This window comes from Lates calcarifer, linkage group LG10 (genome assembly GCF_001640805.2).
Source record: "Lates calcarifer isolate ASB-BC8 linkage group LG10, TLL_Latcal_v3, whole genome shotgun sequence".
Lineage (NCBI taxonomy): Eukaryota > Metazoa > Chordata > Actinopteri > Centropomidae > Lates > Lates calcarifer.
In genome coordinates, this window is record NC_066842.1 from 13,083,607 (window position 1) to 13,110,143 (window position 26,537).

The window sequence follows — 26,537 nt, forward strand, 5'->3', positions numbered from 1 at the left end:
TTTTTTTGCGGGTTTAGTGGGCTGCTAAGGCTAGCTAGATGGGGCTGGAGAGGAAGTGGAGTTTGGCTTACGTTGAGAGGAAAGTGGGCAGAGCCGCTGAAGGATATCAGCTCAGGCAGAGGCGGAGAGGAGGACACACACAACAGAGGAGCAAGGCGTCGAGAGCGAAGAGGACGAAAGGCGGAACGATGCGGCCGAAAGACCCACCAAAACGACGAAAATCGCCCAAAAATGCGACACTGGCCGAGGCAGATGACGGGGGATAGACACGACCTGGATAATGGGTAAGAACTTACGAGTAATCATACTTTAGTAGCTGTAAAATACGAGTCAGGGGTGTATGGCAATATGGTGGAAAGAACGACGGTTAGACGCAGTGTTGTAAAAATGGCCATGGTGTGTTGTCAGCGAAGAATAAAGAAAACGATCTACAAAGTGTAAAATGCTTTTATTTCTGTTTTAGTTGACGGAATTTACATGTTTGCTAGCTCTGTTTCGAGTTAACTTAGTTCATATTTGGACAAGCACATTTGTTCTCGACCTGTTTGGAGTTATTTCAACCTACGCATTTAAAATTTGCTTTGTCCTTGAAAGGGCAAATGCCCTTGTCTGAATTTGCTCGACAAAAACAACAAAAATAAGCAAGTGTTTCGTTTTTTAAATGTTGTATTGAGACTGATTGACACCAATACAACAAGCTTGAACATATTTTTGTTTATTTTCAGTATATTCGTTTTTTGAGGTTTTTCATCGAATTATAAATCAAAAAAATATTTAAAAATCGGTAATTTTTCACCTGATCTCACCATAGAATGTACAAATGTAGTTAATGATAAGATTTAAGCAAGTGTTAGATGCTGAAAACTTATTATTTAAAAATTAGTCAAATAAATCCTGACAAGTTGTCAAAATGTTCAGAATATGACTATTGTCAACTATTCTTGCATTTTAGACACTGCACTTGAACCATACTTGATTTGTTTGTCAAATCAAGGTCCTATATGTTATAAAAGCTTAGATATACTTCGAAATACAAAATAGGGTGTTGGCTTTTAACCCTTTGAGGTACTGAATAGAGAAGTAATTTAAATATGTACATTCATTTTGTTTTTCTATGTTACATTACACCTGTAAGACATGTAAAGAAAGATTTTATGTTAGAAAGCTTCACTTAAAGTAGGAATTTGAGGAAACTCTTAAATACTGTATTAAAATTAAATAAAAAAATAAAATCATCTTAATATCACGGTCTCACGGACAAGGTTGTTGATTTATCCACATATGAGGCAAATACTACACATAATAAAACAAATGATCTACAACCTTTTATTATAGCAATGTGTATCTTAAGCTACATTGTAAAATCCAAAGGATTAGTACCACCCTGCACATAACAAAATGTCCTCTTCAAGCTATTCTCAATAGGATGTTACTGTTGAAGACTAGTTAAGTTGCAGTTTGAGTCACCAAGACACGCGAAGATGAAGCATTTTCACGCCTAAATATGCAATGACTTATTTATGATTTTCTTAATATGTTAATGAGCTCTGAAACATTCACAAAACTAATCACAAAAAGATATTTAAAACAAATATCCTGTTTATGACTGTTTTTCATGCCAATGTAAATTGTAGTTTTGTTAACTGTTACTACAAAAATGATGATAATGGTGTTTTATATTTTGCAGGGATTCCCTTTGATGTTTCGCAAATTGCGTCAAAGAAGAAAGTAGAGCATCCTATCGGAGCTGAATGGTATGTTTCTTGAGTGTTTTCTGTTGTTTCACTAGCTTCTTACTCTGTACTGCCACATACGTGTTGCCAGTAGGGTGTGCTGTTGTAACATTTCCTCTCTTAACCATTATTTTTCTATTTTAAAGGGTTGATGTTTAGCCATCACGGAGTCGTGAAATGAAGGATTCGGTTGATTCGCACTTCAATGGGGATTTGTAAGTATCATTCTTAAGATAGTTAAAATGTCTGTAAGAGATTCCTTGCATGTTATACTTGCATCGAACTCTTCAAATGTATCAAATCACATAACCACGTTAACATAGCTAAACAAAAAGCTGAGTAAACAGTGCAATTTTTCACTTCTATGTCAGTGTCATTACTAGGGCGTCCAGCCTAGCATAACTTGTAGTAGTTAGTAGTTAGTTAGTAGGTTCTGTGCATTCTTGCTGCTCATTTCGACTAAAAACAATAAGTCATGTCTGAGGGTAGGATTGTTCTGCCCCCTAGTGTATTATATGATGATATATACATTCATTTAAAATATCTGTATCCTCACTGTGGGAGAATAACTTTGCGGTCAATTTCAAACAATTTTATCTATATTCAAATACATATGTAAATCCTATTCATATAAATTCTAACATACTTAAACTCTTTTGACATATTATTGAGATGAAGTTTGTCAAGTAAGTATACTGCTAAAACACGACTAGAATCATTTGTGTGGTCAGAAATTGCCATCAGTGGTGATCTCTCACTGTGCAGTATTTTGTAATATGTTATTAGTGTTGACATTATGGACATAGTTTAAGAGTTAACCAGTTTAAACACTTAAAGAGAGATTCCATGTTATATTTATCGTAATAAATGTTCAGCTAAACTAACATTTTGATGTTCAACTAGCTAGCTAACTAGTGAAGCACTTAAAATCTTTATGATTGTTGCTTGTTGTGATAACTGTAGTCAGTGCAACAAAAACACCTGACAACAATCATCACCTTTCATTTCTAAAAACACTGAAATTTTACAACACTAACTGGCTGCTAGGCAAGAAGTGAATTTGGTGCATTTGTGATCCCAAAAGATGCTCATGCTTCAGTTTTTATGGTATAATGACACCAGCTGTGTGAACTTTTGTCCAGCTTCAGTCATTGATGTTTTTACCAGTTCACTACTTGGGGCTTCTGGAGTTGTACTAACAGTCGTAGTTAAAGGTGTTGCGGATAACATTAAACATATGAACCACAAGTTGCTTTGAGGACATTTTTCAATTGTTCTCCATTACGTTTCAGTAGTTTTACAACCTGCACAGACATTTCCAAATTTAGTTAGATGTACTTTTTTATATTTTAAGTTGTATAAGTCTGTAAATTGGTGACATTTTAACTGTAGGGTAACTATAGAAGAACCATTGGCTAATCTGGCTATTTTGTAGCACTCTAAAAATACATATTCAATCATGGCTGGAAGAGGGCAACATGAAGAGTAATGTCAAATGAATTTTATCAGTACCCATTTGTTCAACATTTAATAGTAGGTGCCATGTGTTTCTTTTGATCTGCATTGTTTATTATTTCTAATTTGTGTCACCTGGAAAAAAATCTCAGGGCACCCCAAAAAAAGTTTTAGCCAGTCTTAAAGTAAGATAAGATGAACTTTAGACAAATTTACTAAACATGAGAAATATCTTAAATTGTGACTTAACATTAATGACAATAATTTCCTGAGATTAGCGATGCAACAAAATGGAACTTCTGGAACAATGACAGTAAACACGAACTATCTACTTGTTGTGATCAATACCTGCAGCCAATAATGTAACCAAGTCACATCTTTAAAACACTTGCACAAATTCAGAGCCCATGGCTAATGAGTTAGAGAAAATGTTAAATTGTCTGAAGATGCATAGTTGGATATTTTCCATTGACATTGTCTAAAAATCCATATAACAAGTTGCTCTGACCACAGAAATATAATTTCTCGTTTCCCTGTATTTTTCTTCCTAACTTGTTTCTTCTAAGTGTAAGAAGTAGCTGTAGAAACACACAGGACTCCATACAGTAAAAAGCATAAGCCTAGAAAACTGTCAAAGAGAATATAAAGGCAAACCACACAGTTAACAGTATTAGCTATATAATTTGATTTAACAGGGGAGATTTGGTAGACTTCTTAAATAATGTATAAATGGGAAAAAAGTTTTCCTGTGAGTTGACAACATTGAGCACGAGTTTCCCAAGAGTATGTAAAGGTACCATGTAGCATATGAACTGTAAACCCTCCAGAGAGTGACGTATATTTTGTTCAGGTCTGCATATGCTTTAGTAACAAATTAAGGGTGCTTCACTGACCATGCACCACAGGTGTGTTGCCTTTCTCTGCCCTTGAAAAAAAGAACCGTACAGACAGAGTGTTACAAAACCCTTTGAAAAACTTGAGGACCCTGTGTAATCCATGGTACTAATTCACATTATCAGTTGTAATGTCTAGTCAGAAGGTGAGATAGTAATAACAGTTAAACTTTCCTTGTTTGCTGTGTTTGGCCTCCCATACATCCATAAGACATTTTAAATCACACAGTATTGATTTAATCATCACAACAGTTGTCTGACAGTAAGCCTTGTTAGTAACAGTGATTAGGAAGATTATATTATCAAATGTTTCAATAAAGTAAAATATTGACTGGCTCTGTGAAAATGAGGTTCTTGAAAAATAACAAAACTAACAGAACGTTTGAAAAAACATTGACTGATAATTAAAATAACTCATTTATTTAAAAAAGAGAGTAAAGCTTTGTATTAGCTAGGCCTTCAGTCAGTTTCCAACATTTGCTGTATATAACCTGAGCTACTAATCAATAGTTGTTATTGCTGTGAAGGTTGGAGAAAGTTGCATATTTAGTCTCTAAGATAAACGCATTCCTCACTTTCAAATTATTGTTTGCTGGAAAAAGTCATATTTGTCAGTTGCAGTTAACATTTAAAGTTAGAGAACCTTAACACCTCAAACCAGTTAAAGCCCACCAAGCTGCTTTACTTGTCACTTTTGTGTGGGTTTGATGTATGTTAATACATCTATGTTCCTTATCTGTTCTACAGCGACTGGCGACATGGACTGGTGTGAAGATTTTCAAATTCTGAAGACAAAGAAGACAGCTCTGTAAGTTTTTCATGTTTGTCCTAAATATTTATTCACCTGCTGAGCTCACGAATAAAATGAACAGAAAGTCTGACCTAGAGATATTATGTTCTCTGTATCTCATTTGGATTTCTAAAGGGGTTGAGAATACCTCCCTCCTAATTTAGGCTGACCTTAATGGCATATGTAGCTGGAATATTTACTGCTGCTTTTCACTTCCAGTTCTAAAAGCTAGTTAAAGCTCTATATGTTAGCAGGTAGAGTGCATAAACAAAGGGTAAGTTTGTAAAAGTTACTCCAATGTAGTACAGTCATAATAATTTTCATTATGTGGCTAAATTAACTTAACTATAAGTTATTTTTACTGTGGATTTATGTGGACATTGGCTGTGTTGCCACCTGTTGGTACTTTGTAGAAAGAGCCACATTTCTCCTGGACTTGCTATATTCTTCATTTTTGATTTTTTATGTTGAAAACGTGATAAAACATGAGCAATACCACATCACAATTATTTTTATCTCACTACCGTATTTTAATGTTTCAAGAGCTGTGAGGTATATTTTTTGGATCTAAGTAAATTACCATTGTTTGAAAGGTTGCTATAATAGTTATTGGATGCTATTATGTTGTCCATCTGTGGGTCAGTCATGTCTTTGCTTTGGTGGCTCTGGTAATTATTCTTCCAATTCAGGCAATGGATTTTATTTTGCGTATAGCATTGTTGACTCACACGCCAGTGTTTTGTTGTTCTGATCTTAATTCGTTTGAACATCACAGCTGTTGTGTAATTAAGTTTTACGCATAACGAATGAAGTGAGTTAGGCTAACTCTAGACTCACCATACCCCTGGTGGTCAGCTGATGAATTCTTTTGCAAATTGTTGGAACATTTGGTCAACTCAGATTTTATTTTGCCAAATATTTTGAATTCACCAAACATATCAATTCTGAACCCTACAAAAATTTGATAGAAATTACATCATCAGTATAACCAGTTGCGCTTCTCACTGTGTAACTTTGTGCTAGCGATTCGCAGTTATGGAAGCTTCAGTCAAATCTATTTAGCTACTTCCATGACATGCATAAAAAATTATATTGTGCATGTCTTGTAATTTTGTCCATCACAGTTTGGCTGCAAGACAATATTTCAGCAGCTTTGATTTTAAAATGATTAAGTTGCGAAGCTAAATTACAAACCCACCAAGTCTGTAACTTGCATTCTATAAATGATGCCGACATGCTGACTTTTAATAAATCACTGGAATAGCAATTTGGTTCAGTTATTTTTTAAAAAAACATTTATGTATTCTTACAAACATTCATATTTCAGAGTTAACACATTTTTGAGCAGTGCTAGCTAACGCAACTGGAAGCTAGCTGCGGATGTTACTAAAGTGCCTTAATCTTAGTCTAGTTTAGCATGCCTTCTTTAACTGCTGGACAGTGAATCATTATTCATCTCAGTTGCACTGTGGGCTTACAACTTTTCCTTCTTTTTTATCCTATCAAGACTCCATTCAACTGGATATTGCAGAAGTGGAGACAGCGTTGTTTAACGTGAAGATGGCAGGTGATTTGGCAGTTAGCCAAATTTTGACAAGATGAAACCTTTTTTCTGACTGGACTTTGACGTTTGGATTTTTATTTTTTACAACCACATGGACACTGGAACCCCGTTGCTGGCTGTATAGTGGACTCGTTGAAAACTTACATTGTTGTTCTTGGGAAACACAAAATCAGCCTTTGTACATTTGATATTCAAATGTTGTTTTTAAATAAAGTGTATGTCCTCGTATTTTTTCCTGGCTTTGTTTCATTAGCTACTTAACCAGAATATCATAGAGGATATTTGGCGTAATATTTTGATGACGTTGAAGTCCCTTAGCTCGGCAGTTGGTTTTAATATTTCAATTAATCCATTCAACAAATGTTTTTGGTTTGCATTGACTTTGTGTCACAAACCATCTGGGTTTGCCCATGTAAATATGAGCTAGCGTCAATGCTTAAGCTTTGTATTGAGTTGATGAATCTCCCGAAGTAATGCTTTCTTTCTTTTTCTGGTGTTGCTCTGCAAAGGAAATTATCCCTTCGATTGACGAGATAAAGGAGAAATTGCTGGTGAAAATGCACCTCTGTGCTTTAATCAATCCCACTGGAAAATCTTAATTAATTCAAAAACAGTGGGAGAATACAATTCCTTCTGTAAGATACATAAAAGGATTTTGGTCTGACCAGAAATGGTTTCCAAGGGCTCTCTAAAATGGCTCCTGGTCGTCCTCCTTCCTGTCTGAGCAGGAAGTGATGCAATTGCTGCAAAACAAATTATATACTTATACAGCTTCTCAGCATTTTACCTTTTTATGAAATGGAAAGAAAGCTTTCACTGTCAAGCTTGTGTCCTGGTGCTGAGAATATATGTAAGTTAATATAAAAGCAAATTTTAAACATAATAAAAGGGGTGGGACTTAGACATCACCTGAGTGTGGGGTAAATGGAAATAACGTCAATCAAAGGCAAAGCTTTCAGAGCTAGGAAGGAGCTCTAGATGGCGGCTGAGCCTTGGGAAGGGTGCCATGGGCTTTCGTCAGACCGTTTCTCGTGCTTGTTTTTCGACCGAGACCGCTTGATTCTGATGAAAACTTGAGGGATGTGTTAGTGCGATCGGTGTTTTAGCGGAAATTTTGGCGTTTTGTGAGGTTTTTCGGGCTGTATTTTGTCGAGTCGTAGGAGCCGTCTGTGCTAGGGGAGTGCTTGTCGTTGTTTTCCATACTGGGCTCTGGCAGCCATGGCGCGCCTCCATTTTTAGTGTGCTGCTCGCCTCTGTCGCTCTGAGTCTGACAGTAGATGAAGACTGTAAAGGCCTACAAGCTTTTTGAAACAAGGCTCTTTTTTGTAATTTATTGTTATTATTTCTACAGTCTGTTATTCTCATTCGAGTCGGATAAATATTTAAACCCTGTGATAAGAGCGAACGTGAATCTAATAGTTCATTTATAGGCTACCACCTTTCTTCACATTGAATTGGTATGTTTACATTGTGTAGTTCATAATTTACTGATTTTCTCATCCTTAAATCTCATTTTTCTAATCCTTCATCTGATGACGCAGTTAGAATTAATTGCATGCGGCTTGATCCGTGGACTATATTGAAAGACATGCGTTGGATATTTAACTTATTGTAACAGCACCTGTCATTTTTCTTACTCATATTTAAATTAGCGATTAAAGTAATGATCCTCAAATCTTTCGATTTAATGCCTTTTTCTGTACTCGTGTCGCACCGCCTGGGTTTTAACTGCCATCTGAGCAAAGGCAATCTTGTGGGACTTGTATGATAGTTCATGCTTCCTGTAACTTTTTGACAGTAAATACCAGGACAAAAGATCATCCTATCAACGATTTTCAGGATACTACGATGATGAAGAATAAAAGCAAAAAACAAGAGGATGAAGGCTCGGCTCATAGCAATGCATCAAGGTATGAACCCTACACTTTTTTTTACATTTTCCCATATGTGGTTTGATTGTTTACCTTGTCAAGCATGGTTGATCACCTGTGTATACATTTGCGACGTGGTCTTGATGAAGTGCACCAGTGTCATGAATGACCTTGCTATTGTTTAATAGCCACACCCTGATTTTCCTACCATTTCTTAACTCAATACTGAGGTTTCAGGCCTGTGATAAGAGATCATAGCCCACAAGATGTATGTGTTAGACCACAGGAAAACTCGATTTGTTCTGTATTATGTTGCAAATGATTTGTCACAAATGTTTAATGTCCTTTCGCTATAATGTAATATGACCTTGTCATACTAGTTGGTACTGCATTGCACCATTTTATCAACGTTGTTGTTTCGTTTTTATTTATTTCAGAAACAATGTTTTGCTTTGGTGTCACTCATGGTCAGTTATATATCCATACTTTTGGATGTGCTATAGATAACATTCTTTATGGTTAGTTCTTTGTCATGAAATCAGTTTGCATGTGACCAAAATTTTCATTTTATATCGAACTATGCTTTTTATTTGAACCTGTATTCAAAGTTTTGACAAAGTTATAAGAAATCCAAGTTTACTTATGCTTAGTTATTTCTGCTGATTAAAACCCTTAATGAAGATTCCAGTGCCTTGTAAATAAATTTGCTTTTAGATGGTTTATAAAACCATCTGAAAACTACTTCACTCTTGTGTATTAAGAAGTTATGTCAGTGTTCACATGCTCATGTAAGACCATTTTAACCTTCAGCTGTATTTTTGTTTTCAGGGGAAGGTTATTCTTTCTTAAAGGGCCTTTTGTAAATAGACAGTTTCAATTTAAATATTTCTCTGACACAGAATGGTTATTTATGAGTAGAGTTATTGAATTATTGCTTTACCTTGTCAAACAAGATATTTTATCCTCTGATGACACCTGTCACATAAATTAACTGTTATTTTAAGCATTAGATAAGTTTAAAAGTCACTTTTGTGTCAATCAGATGTTATCTGCTATATGGTGATTGGTATTTTAATTTGAGCATCATTTTTGATCATGTCTGATGCTTGTGAATGTTACAGCCAAGCAATGTTGATTCTATTTAAATCTGGCTATATGTGTATAACTTGTCAGGTAAATTATAAAGCCCTTGTGGCCAAGAGTCTGGAGACACACGTGTGGTGACAGTTTTTACAATATTGTCTGCTTTTCTTCTAAAATGTTAACATTTGCAAGTGTGTATTTATCGTCCTCAGGTAACTCTTCTTCATACATCAAAATCAGTGGAAACGTTACATTTTGATCAATAAAGATGATTTTAAAAACTAACATCAGGTCATTTGCATGGTGTCAGGACAATGCAGGAATGCAGAAACAAGAAGTGTCTAGCCATTATTAAAAAAAAAAAACAGATGTTTGTATTTATTGCATTAATATCTGCATTCCAGCTTAGGTTTTTAGTATTAGAATTGCTGCCATGTTTATCAACAACAATTAATGCAGCCTGATCTCAATAGACTGTTGTGTTTTTAGATAAAGACACAGAGAAGTTTGGATGCTAAATGCAGGTAATCACCCTCAAAGCATTTTACTGACTGTACACTGCAGCAGGTTACATCACACTTGTAGTTTTTTTGTGTGAGATCTTGTGGCAGCCATTTTAGTATTTTTAGCTGTGAGTGAAATATGTCCTCTGCTGCTGATGACAGCCTAACTTTTCATACAGATACATGAACACTGGGAGCATGCAGAACAGTTGAAAGAGCAACAAAAAATCTGGTGACTTTATGTAAAATTATATCTCAGTAAGGTACAATGTTGGTGCTCTCCTGAGTCACAAAATGGCCCTTGCTTTGTGTGCCCAGCTTGTTCACTTATCTGTGTTAAAACTCAGCTCAGAGAACTACATGGAGGAGGAACAGGAACAGTTCAGACCTTGGAAAGTCTGCAGGCTGCACTGCTATAGGCTGAATTTCCACCTAGCAACACGTCAGCCAATAGTAATTCGAGATTTGGTCTCCATCCCTCCCACTTTTGACCTCACTTAAAGCGGAAGGAGCCATGCACTTCCGAGTTTGGTCATTGAAGCTGCGAAAGGGACAGGCCGTGAAGTCCAGTGACATTTAACGGTAGTTATTTATTTTAGTCAGTACCAATTAATTCAAGTTCCCCTTCATTATCATTCCCATATTGTAGAATATAGACATGTTTATTCTTTCCACATTTAGTAAGATAAATACAAATCTGTTTAGATTTCAGAATAAGGGTGTTTTTGTTCAGAAAAACACCCTTGATCTTTAAGGTTCTAATGAAGTAACAAGTAAACTAATTTTAATCTTTGTAAGACACAAGCCCACAGGTCTCTGGAAAAAAAAATCCACATAAAGCAGTGATTCATAGAGATTTATTCTGAATGGATGTAGTGCCCCCATGTGCTCAGACATAATACTGCATGCAGATAGACCCAGACAGGAGAGGTCACCATCACATTCATTTACTGTCGTGTTTTTTTTTTTTTTTTTTTTTAAAACATTATTTTCCTGATATTTCTCAGATACTTTCCTTTTTCTTGTGAAATGTTGAGTCTGTTCAGAGTTTTCAGTCCTGTGAAAATCCTTCAAATGAAACAATGAGAGGAAAAGAAAGATCGACCGTTCTCAACTTATGTTCAGCTAAGATAATAATGTCAGGAGGGCTAACAAGTAGATATTGCTTCAGTTTGGTCATGGTTTTAAAAAAAGATTAGGATCCAATGAGGCTAGATACTGGACTCATGTATATTTATTGTATAAATCTGTAAGATTCTTATTTCTTCAAAGAATTTGGTAGTAAGCCTATTGAGGATGTGAGTTAGGCTCCTAAATGTGAGAATACTTCTGCAATTTTTCTGTAGTGTTTTTAATTTATTGTTAATCTTTATTCCTTTCTGAACATTTTTGATAAAGGTTATTATGTTTATTGTAGTATTTTCTTGTTGTTGGAGGTTAGCATAGTGGAAAGACTTTAAAACCGTTCAGTGGGTGTAACCCACATTTGTTCCACTTTTAACTCCTTATTTTAGTGTTGAAAGTGGGTGTATGAACTCTTGAGGCTTTTCAAAATGACTGTAAGAGGATTTGTGTGCCTTAGAGAGAATGAGGTTATTATAAGACCGTTAGCTGAGTAAGGACCATGGGGCATGATGCAATAAGGTTTCTGTTTCCTCGCAGCTAGAGTCACATTTTACTCACGTAACAAGCTCTTGCAGTTTCTTTATGTCCTAATGAGAGTGTGTGCACTTTGAGTTTAAATTTTAAGACAAATTTGTGGTAGAGTGTGTAGTATTGTACAAGCATTAGCTCGACATAAAGCATAGAAAAATCAAAAGAATGAAAATTTTCTTGTTCCTGTAGCAATTCAGCTTCAGAGGAATCCAACCGCTCTGCGTCGGAGTCGGGAAGTCAGTCAGAGAGCGAGCATGGCAGTGAGAGGAGGAGATCCCACAACTCCGAGTCAAACAGCTCCTCAGAGTCCGAGAGTCACTCAGAGTCAGAGAGTGAATCTGCAGAGTCCAAATCACAACAAACCACAGCAGAAGTCAAAGACAAGCCAGTTAGAAAGAAGGAGCGTCTGGCAGATGTGAAGAAGGTAAAGGTTTTTGAACTTCAGAGGAGTATTTAAGTCCTCTGTTGTGACTGCTGATTAATGTAATTATGAAGGTTTGACTTATACAATAGCAGTAGTTTCATCCTTACTTCAGCCATATTGTCTTTTTATCTGTGTTAGACTGTAGCTGTGTCCCAGTTCCAAACCACATCATAATTCAAGGTGTAGATGAATATGTAGTGTGTTCACATTGGAAAAGTGACAAAACCTCAAGAGAAAGTTTACTAAAAATACAGGAGTGAGTATGCACGATAAGAGACAGTTGACATTTAATTGGGCTGTTACTGCACAATTCTAAAGTTACAGTTTTGGTCGACGTTCATCACACATGCATTGGTTAATTTCCTGTTAGTGTATAGAATTAACATATTTCCAGACTAACTAATGCGTAAAATCCCAGTTACAGCATCTCCATTGTGAGTATTTGCCTTTTGAGTTTTATATAATTATAAACTAATGTAAACTGAATAACTTTGGGTTTATTGTCTTATTTTATATGTCTTATAAAATAAGACATTTCAAAACATCACCTTGGGTTCTGGGAAACTGAGCTATTTGTCACTATTGCCTGGAATTGTATAGATTAACTGATTTATCTAATAATTGAGTCAATCAGCAGGATAATCAGTAATGAAAATGAATCATTAGTTGCAGTCCTGTAGCTCAGACTCGCAAATTAGAATGGAACTGGAACACGTTATATTTGCACAGTGGAACACAAAATCAGAGGCTCTCTGATAGCAGCTTTTCTTTGTTTACAGATGTGGGAAGAGCATCCAGATGTGTATGGGGTCAGGAGGTCAAATCGCAGTAGGCAGGAGCCAGCTCGTTTAAACATTGGAGCTGGGGTAAGCATATGTAAATGAAAGCTTGGAAGACGAAGAATGAAACAAAAGAGACAAACACGCATGGTTTAACTCTGCGCCATTATCTTTTTTTCTGTTAAATTAGCCATGCGCGCCATCTAGTGGATATCATGTGGAAGTGCAGCTACCTTGAAACATGTATCTGATGTATTGACCGTATTTACAGGGTAGCAGTGATTCTGAGGGTGAAAGCCCCAAGAGAAAAACATCGCGGAAGAAAAAGGAGTAAGTATGAAGGGTGTGAACTCCTTTTTGGGATATGTATTGTTATTATTTCACTTTTATACTATTTATTTGATAGTACAGCACATTATTCTTTCAAATCCTTTTTAATTCTGTCATGTTGAGACACTTCTACAAAACTTTTTTGTTAACAAGATTTATGTTATTTAACACTCAATCCATGCAGTAGCCTTTCACAGTTCATGTCTGTTTGTGTCATTCTGTTGCTAGTGCGTGTTCATATTGTGATTCTTATCATTTAATGCTTATTTGTAAATGGGTATCTGTTTGGCTAAGAATGGGCTCAGTTAGTTTCAGCCAGTTAGGTGATATTTATACATCTGCATCAAATTTGATTGGTCAGATCAGTGGCTTATCCCTGATCAAATTGGGTTGTGCTGAACACCCTATGGCCAGTATTTCATGAAATTATAATTGGTTATAGCAGTTATGGCCCTTGAGGGTGAACTTGTGGCATTTCTTTGTTGTAAGAAATATCTGGAAAGATGATGACTCAAATGATGAAGAAGAGGAGGAGGAGGAGGAGGAGGAGGCTTCCGACAGTACAGACAGTGAGCAGGAAGAGAAAAAAGTTAGATCCAGACGACTTCCTGCTAGAAGGTAAGAGTGTAGCGAAGCCTGGCCATCAGACAGCTACCCACTGGTCATCTCAGAATCATTCCATATTGTGTGAGCAGTTGTTTGATGACATATTTTCCCCTTACACTGGTGTGAAGTATACACCTAAATCATTCAGCTTGATGTGATCTAAATTCTAAATTTAATCTAATCATAAAACATGGTACAAACATTTTTCAAATTGTAAAACCTGTGGCTGCCGTTTGGCAATCAGCCGCTGGACAAGTCAAGAGAGCAAAGTCACTCTTGACCATGATCCTGATAGATTGATTCCTTATCTCTAAGTGGCTTGCATGTTTGTGTGCTTAACTCTGTGTTTTGCAGACCTCAGACCAAATCATCAACAGTCAAAAAGCAGCTGTCTCAGAAAGGAAGAAAGTCCAGGAAACCAGAGTCATCGGCTGAAGAGGATGATGACGATGATGATGAGGACGATGATGATGACGATGAGGAAGACACTCCCAAGAGACAGACTCGAAGACGGGGGGCAACAAAAGTCAAAAGGTGCATTTCAGAACCCAAAGTATTTTTTTCCATCCAGAGATTTTTGTTTATTTTCTTTGTTTGTAATTTTTCCTTGGCATTGATTTATTAGTATTAGTGATACAACGGCATCAACAGTTAAACACTTGTTTTTCTGTTGTGTTACAGTTATAAAGAGGACCAACACGACTTTGAAACAGACTCTGATGACCTCATCGAAATGACGGGGGACGCAGGCGAGGAGCAGCAGGACGATGACAGTGAGACCATTGAGAAGGTTATGGACACCAGGATAGGCAAAAAAGGAGGTGATGCATTTTCACTCGTCTCTCACGATTTTGAAAACCATGTTGTTTCTCATTAAAATAAATTCTAGCACAGTCTATAAGTTTATTTTTGTCTCTTCTAGCCACTGGGGCTTCCACTACTGTATACGCTATAGAAGAAAATGGGGACCCATGTGAGGGCTTTGACCCTGAGAATGATGAGGGGGAGACTCAGTATCTGATTAAGTGGAAGGGCTGGTCCTACATCCACAACACATGGGAGAGCATGGACTCTCTGACACAGCAAAAGGTCAAGGGACTAAAGAAACTGGACAACTATAAAAAGAAAAGCGAGGAGCTCAACTCATGGTGAAAATCCTTGTCTTGGCATTAACATTTCATTTTGAGATGTACATCTTTTCAGGAAGTTTCACTGTTTATCCTGTCGTTGTTTGTAGGTTGAGGAAAGCGTCTCCTGAGGATGTAGAATTTCATAACTGCCAACAGGAGCTCACTGCTGACTTGAACAAGCAGTTTCAGATTGTGGAGCGTATCATCGGTAAGACGTTATTATGAAATGTTTTTGCTGTTGTCTGGTGGTATTTGATATATATATATATATATATACACACAACTACATGTTGCACTCAAGGTATACTAAAATTAATTTTATTATTAACAGCAACGAAAACAGGAAAGACGCCAGGATCGTCTGACTTTCCTTGTAAGTCCATTTTCTTATAGTCTCCTGTGCTGTACATTTCTGTTAAGTATTATTTGCTTTTACTTTTTTCACAATTAGTTGTCTAATACTGTGTCTGTGCTTTTCAACAGCTCATAGTCACAAGACACCATCCTCCAATGAGCCAGAGTATCTGTGTAAGTGGATGGGGTTGCCCTATTCAGAGTGCAGCTGGGAAGACGGAGCTTTGGTTAGAAAGAAGTTTCAGCACTGCATAGACAGCTTCACGAACCGAAACTCCAGCAAAACTGTCCCGTCCAAAGACTGCAAGGTAAGAGTCAAAACAGCTTGACCTTCACTGTCAGAACTGAATAAGTAAAAGCTAAAACTGACGTGGTGAGATTTCTCTGCTCATAACTGAAGAAATTTGTTTCTGTTATTTCAGGTGTTAAAGCAAAGGCCGAGGTTTGTCGCTCTGAAGAAACAACCTTCATACATCGGAGATGAGAACTTAGAGCTGAGGGATTATCAGCTGGATGGGTTGAACTGGCTGGCTCACTCCTGGTGCAGGTACCGTGCTAAATATAATAATGTGTGTTGGTTGAAAAAGACCGGGTGGAAAATAGGAAGGGAAAGAAAGACAACCATCCTTTTATTTTCCACCTCCAGGTGCAATAGTGTTATCCTTGCTGATGAGATGGGACTGGGAAAGACCATCCAGACCATCTCCTTCCTGTCCTACCTGTTCCACCAGCATCAGCTGTACGGGCCATTCTTACTGGTGGTGCCTCTGTCCACGCTCACCTCCTGGCAGAGGGAGTTTGACACCTGGGCCCCAGACATGAATGTGGTGGTTTACCTCGGTGACGTCATGAGCAGGAAGACAGTAGGTTGGATTAGTCTGGGGTGTGGAGGGTGTTTTTTTTTTTTTTTTTTAATTACTGTGGTATGCACAGAGTTGGTTTCATAAACGTACTTCTTTTTTGTGTAGATCCGTGACTACGAGTGGGTGAACCATCAAACGAAAAGAATTCGTTTCAATGCACTTTTAACCACTTATGAGATTCTACTTAAAGATAAGGTAGGTGATGATGATAAATTAAATCAAATGTGTGATTGTGTTTACAGTATATTTTTGTCACACAGTCTCTGTTTATGTGGGGAGAATCAGTAATTTAGAATGTCAAAACATTTGTCTCCAGGGTGTGCTTGGCAACATTAACTGGGCATTCTTGGGTGTGGATGAAGCTCACAGGCTGAAGAATGATGACTCCCTGCTGTACAAAACATTAATGGAGTTCAGGTCCAACCACAGACTCCTCATTACCGGCACTCCACTGCAGAACTCCCTCAAAGAGCTCTGGTCGCTGTTGCACTTCCTCATGCCTGACAAGTACGTCCTGGTTCTAGCCGTTGAATATGATAACTGAACAAGAACATCCGTTTTAAAGTCCGGCCAGAGATGAGTGACGTTTGTTATCTCCATTGTGCGCTGCAGGTTTGATTCCTGGGAGGATTTTGAGGATGAACATGGGAAAGGAAGGGAAAATGGTTATCAGAGTCTTCACAAAGTCCTTGAGCCCTTCCTCCTCCGACGTGTCAAGAAAGATGTGGAAAAATCTCTGCCTGCCAAGGTGGAACAGATCCTCCGTGTGGACATGACTGCACAGCAGAAACAGTTTTACAAGTATGACTTTATTTATAGTTTTTTAAAAAACCTTTTTATTGTATCTGTCTTTCACATAAACCACTTGTGCAGTAGCTGCATTTCTTCTCTCTATTAACTTAATTTGTTCCTGAATATTTCCAGGTGGATTTTAACGAGGAATTACAAAGCCCTTGCCAAAGGAACCCGAGGCAGCTCCGCTGGCTTCCTGAACATCGTTATGGAGCTCAAAAAATGCTGCAACCACTGTTTCCTCATTAAACAGCCTGAAGACGGAGACACTGAAACACAACAGGAACACCTGCAGGTAAGTCTCCTTATGAACCCTGTTTAGCTCCGAGCATTACCTCAGGATAACGCTGCTCTGTAATAGAAGAAAACACAATAGTCCTAACAGATAGCGCAGTGCTACTTCATTCTTCTTCATTTACAGCTCTAACACCTAAACTTTGTATGTCATAGAGTCTAGTGAGGGGCAGTGGGAAACTGGTGCTGCTAGACAAGCTGCTGACCAGACTCAGAGAAAGAGGCAATCGAGTCCTGATCTTCTCCCAGATGGTCAGGATGTTGGACATTCTGGCTGAATACCTCGCCAAGAACCGCTACCCATTCCAGGTATGATTTGCACAGTTTTTGATTGAATTCAGATTTCACTTAACAATAATGTTGTGTCAGGGCCGTGTTTGGTTCCACTCTGTGCCACTACAGTTATTCTGAGTGATACTGCGGTCTACGTCCATGTCTAAAAATCAGTACCACCCGATAGGAGTTTGTGGTTGGTATTAACGTATCACAGATCAAAAGAATTAAGGTTTGCTGCACAAAAGGAAGTGTGTGGTTGACCATAAAACAGGGCAGTCCTATTGTTGTCACCTGTCATCAGGTTCCTCTAGCACAAAGCTGCATCTGACTCAGTTTATGAGGTCAGACTAAAGGTTTTGAGTGTTGTCTTTATTGGTGTTTACAGCGTAGGGGCTTTTGGGGTTGTTGTGTTGGGCGGGTTTGACTCTGGTGAGGATCGGATGTCAGTGTTGTTGCATGCATACTCCGCCAGGCTGAGAGTTCATGTGGTTATTTATATCAACAAGTTATTTTCAACTGAAGACCAGCCGGACTCCTGCAAGTCACCCGACTTGGGTTGTTTTTGCTGACTTAGTCTTTGCGGTAGACCGTTGTGATCAGCCTGAACATATAGACAAGTACAATGGCATGTAAAGTAGAGTGATGCCAAGGTTATAGGCAGATAGCTGGCCAGGAAATCTACAGAGGTTAAATGTCTCTGTTTGCCTCTCTCCTCCTCAGCGATTAGACGGTTCCATAAAGGGAGAAATCCGAAAACAGGCACTTGACCACTTTAATGCAGAGGGCTCAGAGGTATGTATCCCAGTGACCTAATACTACTAACTGATACTAACAAAGATTGCAAGTCTTATAATTAGATTTTCTGCTAAATATTTGTGAAATAATATTTGTTCTTATTACATTTATTGTCAATATGCACCCCCCCACAATTGGGTTTCTTCTGTGACTAAATTATGTAATTGATAAATGATGCAAAAAGGGTGAAATAACATGATTACTTGGAAGAACTTGAGATCTGTAGTAACACTTATATCTGTTTTTGTAGGATTTCTGTTTCCTGTTGTCCACCAGAGCTGGAGGTTTAGGGATTAACTTGGCCTCAGCAGACACTGTAGTCATCTTTGACTCTGACTGGAACCCTCAAAACGACCTGCAGGCTCAAGCCAGGGCTCACAGGATTGGCCAGAAGAAACAGGTAATCCATGGCTCAAACCCATAGCTGTCATCGTAGATATACTTCACAATTAATAAGATTATTGTATAAAAATATATACGTGGGCTCCCTGTATAGGTGAATATATACCGACTGGTCACCAAAGGAACAGTGGAGGAGGACATCATTGAGAGGGCAAAGAAGAAGATGGTTTTGGACCATCTTGTCATTCAGAGAATGGACACTACTGGTCGAACTGTACTGGACAGCAACTCAGGAAACACCAAGTAAGATGTCAGAAATTACTTATGGGTTTTTTCACGTTGATTTAGTTACTGTTGAGATGCTGAAGCTCTCAGTGTTCAGCTTTGCCAATTTTTTCACAGTTCAAACCCTTTCAATAAAGAAGAACTGACTGCTATTCTCAAGTTTGGAGCAGAGGATCTTTTCAAAGAGGCAGAAGGAGAAGAGTCTGAACCACAGGTATGACAATGAGTGAATTATCTTGGATTAAAATACTTGTTCCATATTTTGTAAATTAACCAGAACATCTTTGTATCTTAAGGAGATGGATATCGATGAGATCCTGAGGTTGGCAGAAACAAGAGAAAGTGACCAGGGCTCAAGTGCTACAGACGAACTTCTTTCTCAGTTCAAGGTATCTGCAAGTTTGCTTTGCTTTGCTCAAGATCTTCATTTCAGACCCCGATCTAAACTCCGGTGTCAGACATCCCTCCCTTTCAACTTTGTCAACTCTCTCGCTCCTCTCTGCAGGTGGCCAATTTCTCCAGCATGGAAGAGAGCACTCCAGAGTTTGAGGAGAAGCCCATAAGGGAATGGGATGATATTATTCCTGAGGAGCAGCGACGCAAAATTGAAGAGGAGGAGAAGCAGCGGGAGATGGAGGACATCTTCATGCTGCCCAGAAGCAGGAGCTCTAACAAGAGGGTAAGAGGAGGATTTACAGATTCATTTGAGAAATAAAAATGTTGTTTGCCCATTTTTAAGCACTGATAATACACCATTATTGTAAATTTCCCCATTGTGGGACTAATAAAGGATTATCTTCTTCCTGCTTCTTAACTTTTTAATTCAGGTCACTGTGGGTCACATTTTCTTGAGTTCCACTTTGGTTCTTGCATCTTTCAGGCTCAGGCGAATGATAGCGACAGTGATGTGGGCTCCAAGCTGAAGCACCGCTCGTCAGGCTCTGAGAGCGAGACGGACGATAGCGATGATGACAAGAAGCCAAAGAAGAGGGGCAGACCCCGAGCCCGCAAAAACAACGTGGAGGGTTTCACTGATGCCGAGATCCGCAGGTAAAGTATTCTGTAAACAAATTTTTCTTACACTTGCTCAGTTGCATTTGTTGTCATCCTTTCATGATCACAGTTAATCATTTATTCATCATAATGCCATTAACAGGTTCATTAAGGCATACAAGAAATTTGGGTCTCCACTTGAAAGGTAAGCATATAGTAAAATTATATTAATAATCAGTGTATACCTAGATCATTTGATTGCCAATTAATTCGTCCAACAAGCCATGAAGTCAAGTGCTCTTTTGTGTGTTCAGGTTAGAGGCAATCGCCCGAGACTCTGAGCTGGTGGACAAATCCATAGCAGACTTGAAGAGACTTGGTGAGCTGATTCATTCTAGCTGTGTGACTGCAGTGCAGGAGCACGAGGAACACCTGAAAGAGAACCCAGTTGAAGGTATGTTGGTTTCATGTGTTTAGATTTCCCTTCAGATTACAGTATTTTCCAGGCCCCGAAAATGATGCATGTTATCATTATTCCAGCCAAAGGTCCTGGGAAACGGAGAGGAATTAATATCAAGATCTCAGGAGTGCAGGTCAACGCCAAGTCCATCATCCAGCACGAGGAAGAGTTTGAACCACTGCACAAAGCGGTGCCACCCAACCCCGCTGAGAGAAATAAGTAAGATAGTGCTGTGAATACAAAGGAGAGCGTGGGCTTTGTGTTGTGTTCAAGATAAGATGTTCAGAAAAGGTGCGTCTGTGCTGCAGATTAAATTTGACAGCACTCTGTTTCCCACAGGTTCAAGCTGACATGCAGGGTCAAGGTAGCCCACTTTGATGTGGACTGGGATCTGCAGGATGACGTTCAGCTCCTGCTTGGCATCTATGAGCATGGCTTCGGCAACTGGGATCTGATAAAGACGGATCCCGACCTTAAACTGGCTGATAAGGTAAATATCTCAAATCTACCTTAAACACAGAGTTGGTGATAATGAGGAATAATGACAGTTTAGGTTTTTTTTTGTTTGTTTTTTTTTTTGTTTTTTTAGTTTGTTGATGTAGTTTGATGAAAGCTTTAATAAATACCTGATCTGATCAAAAAAGTTGGTCCAAAATTGTGAATGTAGTCAGATTTCTCTGTTTGTCGTTACACCATTATCAGCAACTCTTGAAATCTGCTGTGTCTATCAGAAGACGAATGAAGCATTTACTTCCCTCTCCACAGATTCTCCCAGATGACCCGAGCAAGAAGCCTCAGGCCAAGCAGTTGCAAGCGAGAGCAGAGTATCTTCTCAAGCTGCTGAAAAAAGAACAAGACAGTACAGACACATCTAAAACAGGGGAGGAGGTAGGTCGCTATTAATGGCAGATTCACTCATCCGTACTGTTTTCACCACATGAAGTTTGTCTTTGATCCGTGCACAAAGCCGCACACCTCCCACATCGCTCATGCAATCTCTTCTTCTAAAGGTCAAAGTGAAGAAGAGGAAGCCCCGGGTGAAAAAGGAGAACAAGATTCTCAAGGACGAGCAGGGCAACGACATCTCGTCCCCCCGCCTGTCTGACAACCCATCAGAAGAGGGCGAAGTCAAGGTCAGCAATAAGATGATCACTCAAGTATCACCTGTTACGTATAGGCTGAGTTATACCTCTGTGTCCAGGCTTTGTGGTGCCTAAAGTACATTGGATGGCTGTCATTATGTGTAGGACCCTATTGTAGCTTATGTGCTCCTCCTAAAAATATTACTACAAATAGAGGCTATGTAGATACAGCTTTTTACTTCCCATGCCTGCTCTCTAGGTACAGGAAATAAAAATAGTTGCACCACATTTCCATCTAGTGTTATAATGATGCTACAACACTCAGTGGATGAATTACTCACCAAACAATAAATCAGATCCTGTGTAGTAAGAAACAACACCTCAACAGAGAAGTATGACGTATGGCTATTAAATAACGAGACTAATGCTGTAATACAATTTAAACATAAACATACTTCAGTGTCTTTCTCCTTCAACATACTCCCCCTCTGCATCAACACACCGCTGCATTTGTGTCAGTTGAACTTAAATTGTCTTTTCTCATGTTTGAACAGGATGATGGAACAGAAAAGTCCCCCGCCAAGAAGAGACAAAAGAAAAAAGATAACAAAGAGAACAAAGAAAAACAGGGAACTCCTAAAAAGGAGAAGGACGGGGACAAAGAAAAGAAGGGCACCAAGCCCAGAAAAGAAAAGGTATTTCAGAAAAGTATTCATGACATTATCTTAAGAGTGTTTCAAATTTACATGGATGTGAGGTTTTTCCTCTATGTGTTCATATTTATATACAGTATATGAATCTTTGGTGTGCTACACATCATTGTAGCTTTAAAACTCAACTTGCAGCTCAAAAGTCAAGGCCCTCTGCATTTGGATCTGAACCCTGTGAATAATCTATTAAAGATGTGAAGAGTGGATGTGGATTAATTGTCATTACGTCTGGTATTTCTCTCCTTCAGGCTAAAGGAGCCAAAGGGAAGAAGACTCAAGGTCCAGTTCACATTACAGCTGGGTCTGAGCCCATTCCCATTGAAGGAAAGGAGGACGATGAACTCGACCAGGAAACTTTCAGTATTGTGAGTCTCTTTTTCTCTAAGTCTTTATTTCTTGTGCAAAGATTAAGCCAATTGAGCTGCAGAAATCATGGAGTCAAGCAGTGCACATTTCAATAACCTAGCCAATTTGTATATGTGTCTAGTGTAAGGAGCGCATGAGGCCGGTGAAAAAGGCCCTGAAGCAGCTGGATAAACCAGATGAGGGTCTGTCTGACCAGGAGCAGCTCCAGCACACACGCACATGCCTATTGAAGATTGGAGACCGAATCACAGAGTGCCTTAAAGCCTACAGTGATCCTGAACATGTCAAAATATGGCGAAGGTAAGGTGATCGGATATGATCTTTGTGAAATGAATCATGATGCCAAACTGTATACCTCAGCTAATAAATATTTTGTGCCTTTTTTGGCAGAAACCTCTGGATTTTTGTGTCTAAGTTTACAGAGTTTGGTGCAAGGAAGCTTCACAAGCTTTATAAAATGGCCCAGAAGAAGCGATCGCATGAGGAAGAGGCAAGTTGCTCCCTTCTCAAGGTGTTAACACACTGGTTTATTAAGACTACTGAAGTAAATGTGATCTCTTTTGTGTAACCAACACTGAAATTTTCAGAAGGAGCAGAAGAAGAAGGACGATCCCGCAGGGAGGGTGAAATCTTTCAGACCAGAACCTTCTGGTTCTAGTCGAGACTCTATGGGTACACAGCCAACCTCCAAACCCACATCTCACCCAAATCCAGGCACCCATGGGCACCACAGAGAACCATACAATGCAGCTAATAAGCGGCACTTTGGCAATGACGGTACGTGTGAAGAGATGGGTTTTGTTTAAAGCACAGGTATCGTTTTCTGAACAGTGAAATACAGATCAGATAGCATTATCATCAACATTGGTCATTTAATTTGAACTTTTTCATACTTCATTACAGATCGAGGAGACTGGCAGAGAGACCGGAAATACAGTTACCCCAGTAACAGCAACCAGTCATGGCAGGGAGACCGACATCATCCATATGATCCGCATCGCTACAAGGACCACTATGGTGATCGACGTCCACATGGAGACGCATATCGCAGCTCAGGCAATTATCGCAACAACAGCTCCCCTCGAAAAAGGCCATACGAACAGTATAGCAACGACCGGGACCACAGAGGTCACAGACCTTATTACGACAGGTGAGGATTATTCAGACCTGGTGATATGTTTGGTTTTAGTTTTTAGTTTTTCGTTGTGCATGGTTCTAAGAATTTGCTTGGATTGATATTTCAGGCATCCAGACCCCAAAAGAAGACGTCCTGACGAATTCCGTCCCAACTACCACCAGGGACGAGAAGGCCCTCTTCAGGACTTCAGGAGGATGCCTGAGCACAGGCCAGCAGGTCCCCCCGGGCCGGAGCACTACAGCAGGCCCTTCCACCCTGACAAACCCCCTCCACTGCTGGACCCTCGCTCCCCGCAGGCTCAGAAGTCTCCCCAGGACTCCCGCTCACCGCTCGAGCGACCTGTAGAGCCGAATGCCGCGGCAGACCCAAACTGGAACAACAGGAAAACATAAAGTCTGCCGGGTGCTGGGCTTAGTAAGAAACTGATCTGGGTGTTTCGTCCAGGGTCAAAGCCACATATTGCTGCTGATGGACAAGTCTGGACTCGCCAATCATAAGCTCACAGTTGGAAAGGGAATCAACATGTACCCTCTTTACCAGCAAAACCAAACTATTTTGCTCCCCCTGCCCCCATGCCCCTCAGTGACTGTGGCTGTGAATGATTTGTGCCCTGAAGGAAGAAATCTGTTTCCTCCTCTCATCTTCTCGATGGAAAAATACTAAAACAAACATCTTTATTTAAATGAATTGACTTGATCAGTCAGTTATGGTAAGACTGAGTGGAGTATGGATGCTTAGTCCCATGGACTATTATCTAAGGAGAATTTAGGATACATGAACTGATGACTGATCTCAATCCTAAAAGTGCCTGAAGGTTTTGGCCTTTTTGAATGGTAAATGTATGGGATTATTCCCAAAGGAACCATGACATGGACATTTTTTTTTTTTTTTCTTTTTGTGTTTAGCTTTAAGTCTTGCAAATGATGTCATTAGAAGATTTCAGTACAAGAAGAATGTGTAATGTGTTATCATCGGCACCTTTAAAAAACGTGTATCTTGAACATGTAGCTGAACCGAATCATGGAGTAACACCATGCAGGTTAAAATGGTGACGTGACGGGACGGCCTCTCTTGAAATTTGAATGATCAATCAAGCCAGTATGTTTCCTCGAAACACTCAGCAGACAGTTTGAAAAGGGTTTTTAACCAATTGACATTTCTCATGTGTACAAATATTCATTATTTCTTTAACTGTGTATCAATATAAATCATTGCAGTCTTCTCGCTTTGTTCACTTTAATCACTTTCCTCTTAGTAGGCAAAATGAAATGGAAGCTTTGTAAGCAGTATTTATTGCCACAACTTGTGGAAAGGTTCATAACACTATGACTTAGAACAATCCTTTATTTTTGGCTTTCAGTATTATGATGGGTAAGAATGGTACTTCCATGTAGTTTCATTAATTCACCCATGTTTCCACCAATGTAAGTACTCAATTATGTCTGAAAATACTATGTGATAAAAAACATTTTCTTTCCTAATCTATAGTTTGGGAATATTTTTGATTGACGGGCAGTTGTGCTGTTGCTGATAGGTTGTTAAAGGGTTATCAGGAAGTTGCTGATGATGTTTCATTATGTTTATTACCCTTGGTCACTATTTTCCTGTGCCAAATCTGGTCCTGCTCTGGCCCTCATTCGTTTTTTTTTTTTTTGGTTCATTTTGTTTTTTAATGCTTCTCCATTTGTGCCTTATTTATGTGTGTATTATCATACTGTATATTGGTTCATGGACAGTACTGGGGTCTAACACAGGCAGGATGTAGTATTAAACAGTCACATTTTAAGGAAATTGCTCTGAAAGGTTAAATTGCAATTCAGTGAAACATGGTGAAGGGACCATGCATTCTGGTAACTCGTAATGTGGTTCTGTCATTTCTAAAAGAGTCGATGATTTGAGAGGAAAATACAAACATTAATATAAAGAAATTGTGTGTTTTGTCCGGGGCATTTAGCCAACCTGTTACAGTGATCAGCCAGCACATCTTTTCTTCCACGTTTAGCAAGCTACAGTTCCTGTATCATATGTTCTTTAAAGAAAGTCTAAATAATTTATATTTGTGACAAAACCACTCTTCATGACAAATGTGCTGTACATATGTTTGGACATATGTAATAAACTTTGTTACACAATGAAAGCTTCTCTATTTCTATTTCCAGCTGAGTGATTAAATCTAAGTGATAAATACATTTAAACTTCCATTACTGCATCATCATATAATGTAGCATGTTAGTGTGATTCCTCCTGGTGCTCATATTAACCACATCTATATTCAATTGGTTTTTTTTTAGTTACATTTTTATATTAGCTGAGCTGTGAAATACAAGAATTAAGGTGAGTTTGAAAGACATTACCTGAACCTCTATTCACCAAACGCTTCATTAGGAATACCTGCACACCTGTATCTTGTTTGTGCAATCAGCCAATCATGTGGCAGCTTGCAGCTACAGGTCAGGAGCTTCACTGAATGCTCATATTGAACAATGGGGAAACAAATGTGATCTCTGTGACATTGACTGTGCTGTGATCGTTGACGCCAGATGGAATAGTTTGAGTATTTCCTGGGATTTCCACACACAGTCCCTAGAGTTTACTTGGACAGGAACGCCTTGTTGATGATAGAGGTCAGAGGAGAATGGCAAGACTGGTTTGAGCTGACAGAAAGGCTACGGTAACTCAGATATAACCATTCTTCACAACTGTGGTGAGTAGAAAAGTTCCTGACCTCAACCCCACATACATGTAGACTGACTTGAAAAGATGAGTCCACTGCAAAAAAAGTATGATGTCAAAGATCCACCCAAAATCCTGCCAGAGGCTTTTTGATGGCTAACCAAACGCTGCTAATTAAGGTGTTTGAAAAGGACATGCAACCAAATTATTATTGTGTGTGTATTCTTGACCCATTACATTTTATTTTCAGAAGACATACAATAAATTTGTTAAAGAATCTAAATTTGGCAGTGTGTT

General features: G+C 38.8%; 1 protein-coding gene across 4 annotated transcripts; it reads left to right on the forward strand.

The window, feature by feature from the left end:
• Positions 1-25,704, forward strand: chd2 (chromodomain helicase DNA binding protein 2). 4 transcript variants are annotated; one of them, XM_051073382.1, is made up of 42 exons: positions 1-284; positions 1,688-1,754; positions 1,880-4,889; positions 6,379-8,345; positions 9,879-9,913; positions 11,738-11,972; positions 12,752-12,838; positions 13,023-13,081; positions 13,571-13,699; positions 14,042-14,221; positions 14,369-14,508; positions 14,610-14,835; positions 14,925-15,025; positions 15,149-15,190; positions 15,301-15,479; positions 15,594-15,718; positions 15,818-16,034; positions 16,140-16,229; positions 16,351-16,541; positions 16,647-16,835; positions 16,959-17,121; positions 17,277-17,429; positions 18,117-18,188; positions 18,442-18,591; positions 18,688-18,836; positions 18,936-19,032; positions 19,115-19,207; positions 19,324-19,497; positions 19,699-19,868; positions 19,975-20,016; positions 20,126-20,265; positions 20,352-20,490; positions 20,611-20,761; positions 21,037-21,159; positions 21,282-21,404; positions 21,908-22,048; positions 22,312-22,428; positions 22,551-22,729; positions 22,820-22,919; positions 23,017-23,206; positions 23,333-23,579; positions 23,674-25,704. In XM_051073382.1, exons 7-42 carry the CDS (start codon positions 12,752-12,754, stop codon positions 23,957-23,959), a joined length of 5,154 nt encoding a protein of 1,717 aa, XP_050929339.1. In that variant the 5' UTR covers positions 1-284; positions 1,688-1,754; positions 1,880-4,889; positions 6,379-8,345; positions 9,879-9,913; positions 11,738-11,972; the 3' UTR covers positions 23,960-25,704. The 4 variants fall into 4 exon arrangements, with proteins under 4 accessions (XP_050929339.1, XP_050929336.1, XP_050929338.1 ...); XM_051073380.1 differs by lacking the exon at positions 9,879-9,913 and having other exon boundaries at positions 3-284; positions 6,379-7,892; positions 8,234-8,345; XM_051073379.1 differs by lacking the exon at positions 9,879-9,913 and having other exon boundaries at positions 2-284.
• The last annotated feature ends 833 nt before the right edge of the window (positions 25,705-26,537 follow it).

Bases quoted from the DNA above. Each gene is read 5' to 3' on its own strand.
- chd2 (XM_051073379.1), top strand. From the start codon at position 8,200: ATGATAGTTCATGCTTCCTGTAACTTTTTGACAGTAAATACCAGGACA. The intron at 19,498-19,698 runs GTAAGAGGAGGA...TGCATCTTTCAG, and splicing joins GCAGGAGCTCTAACAAGAGG to GCTCAGGCGAATGATAGCGA. The intron at 22,429-22,550 runs GTGAGTCTCTTT...ATATGTGTCTAG, and splicing joins ACCAGGAAACTTTCAGTATT to TGTAAGGAGCGCATGAGGCC.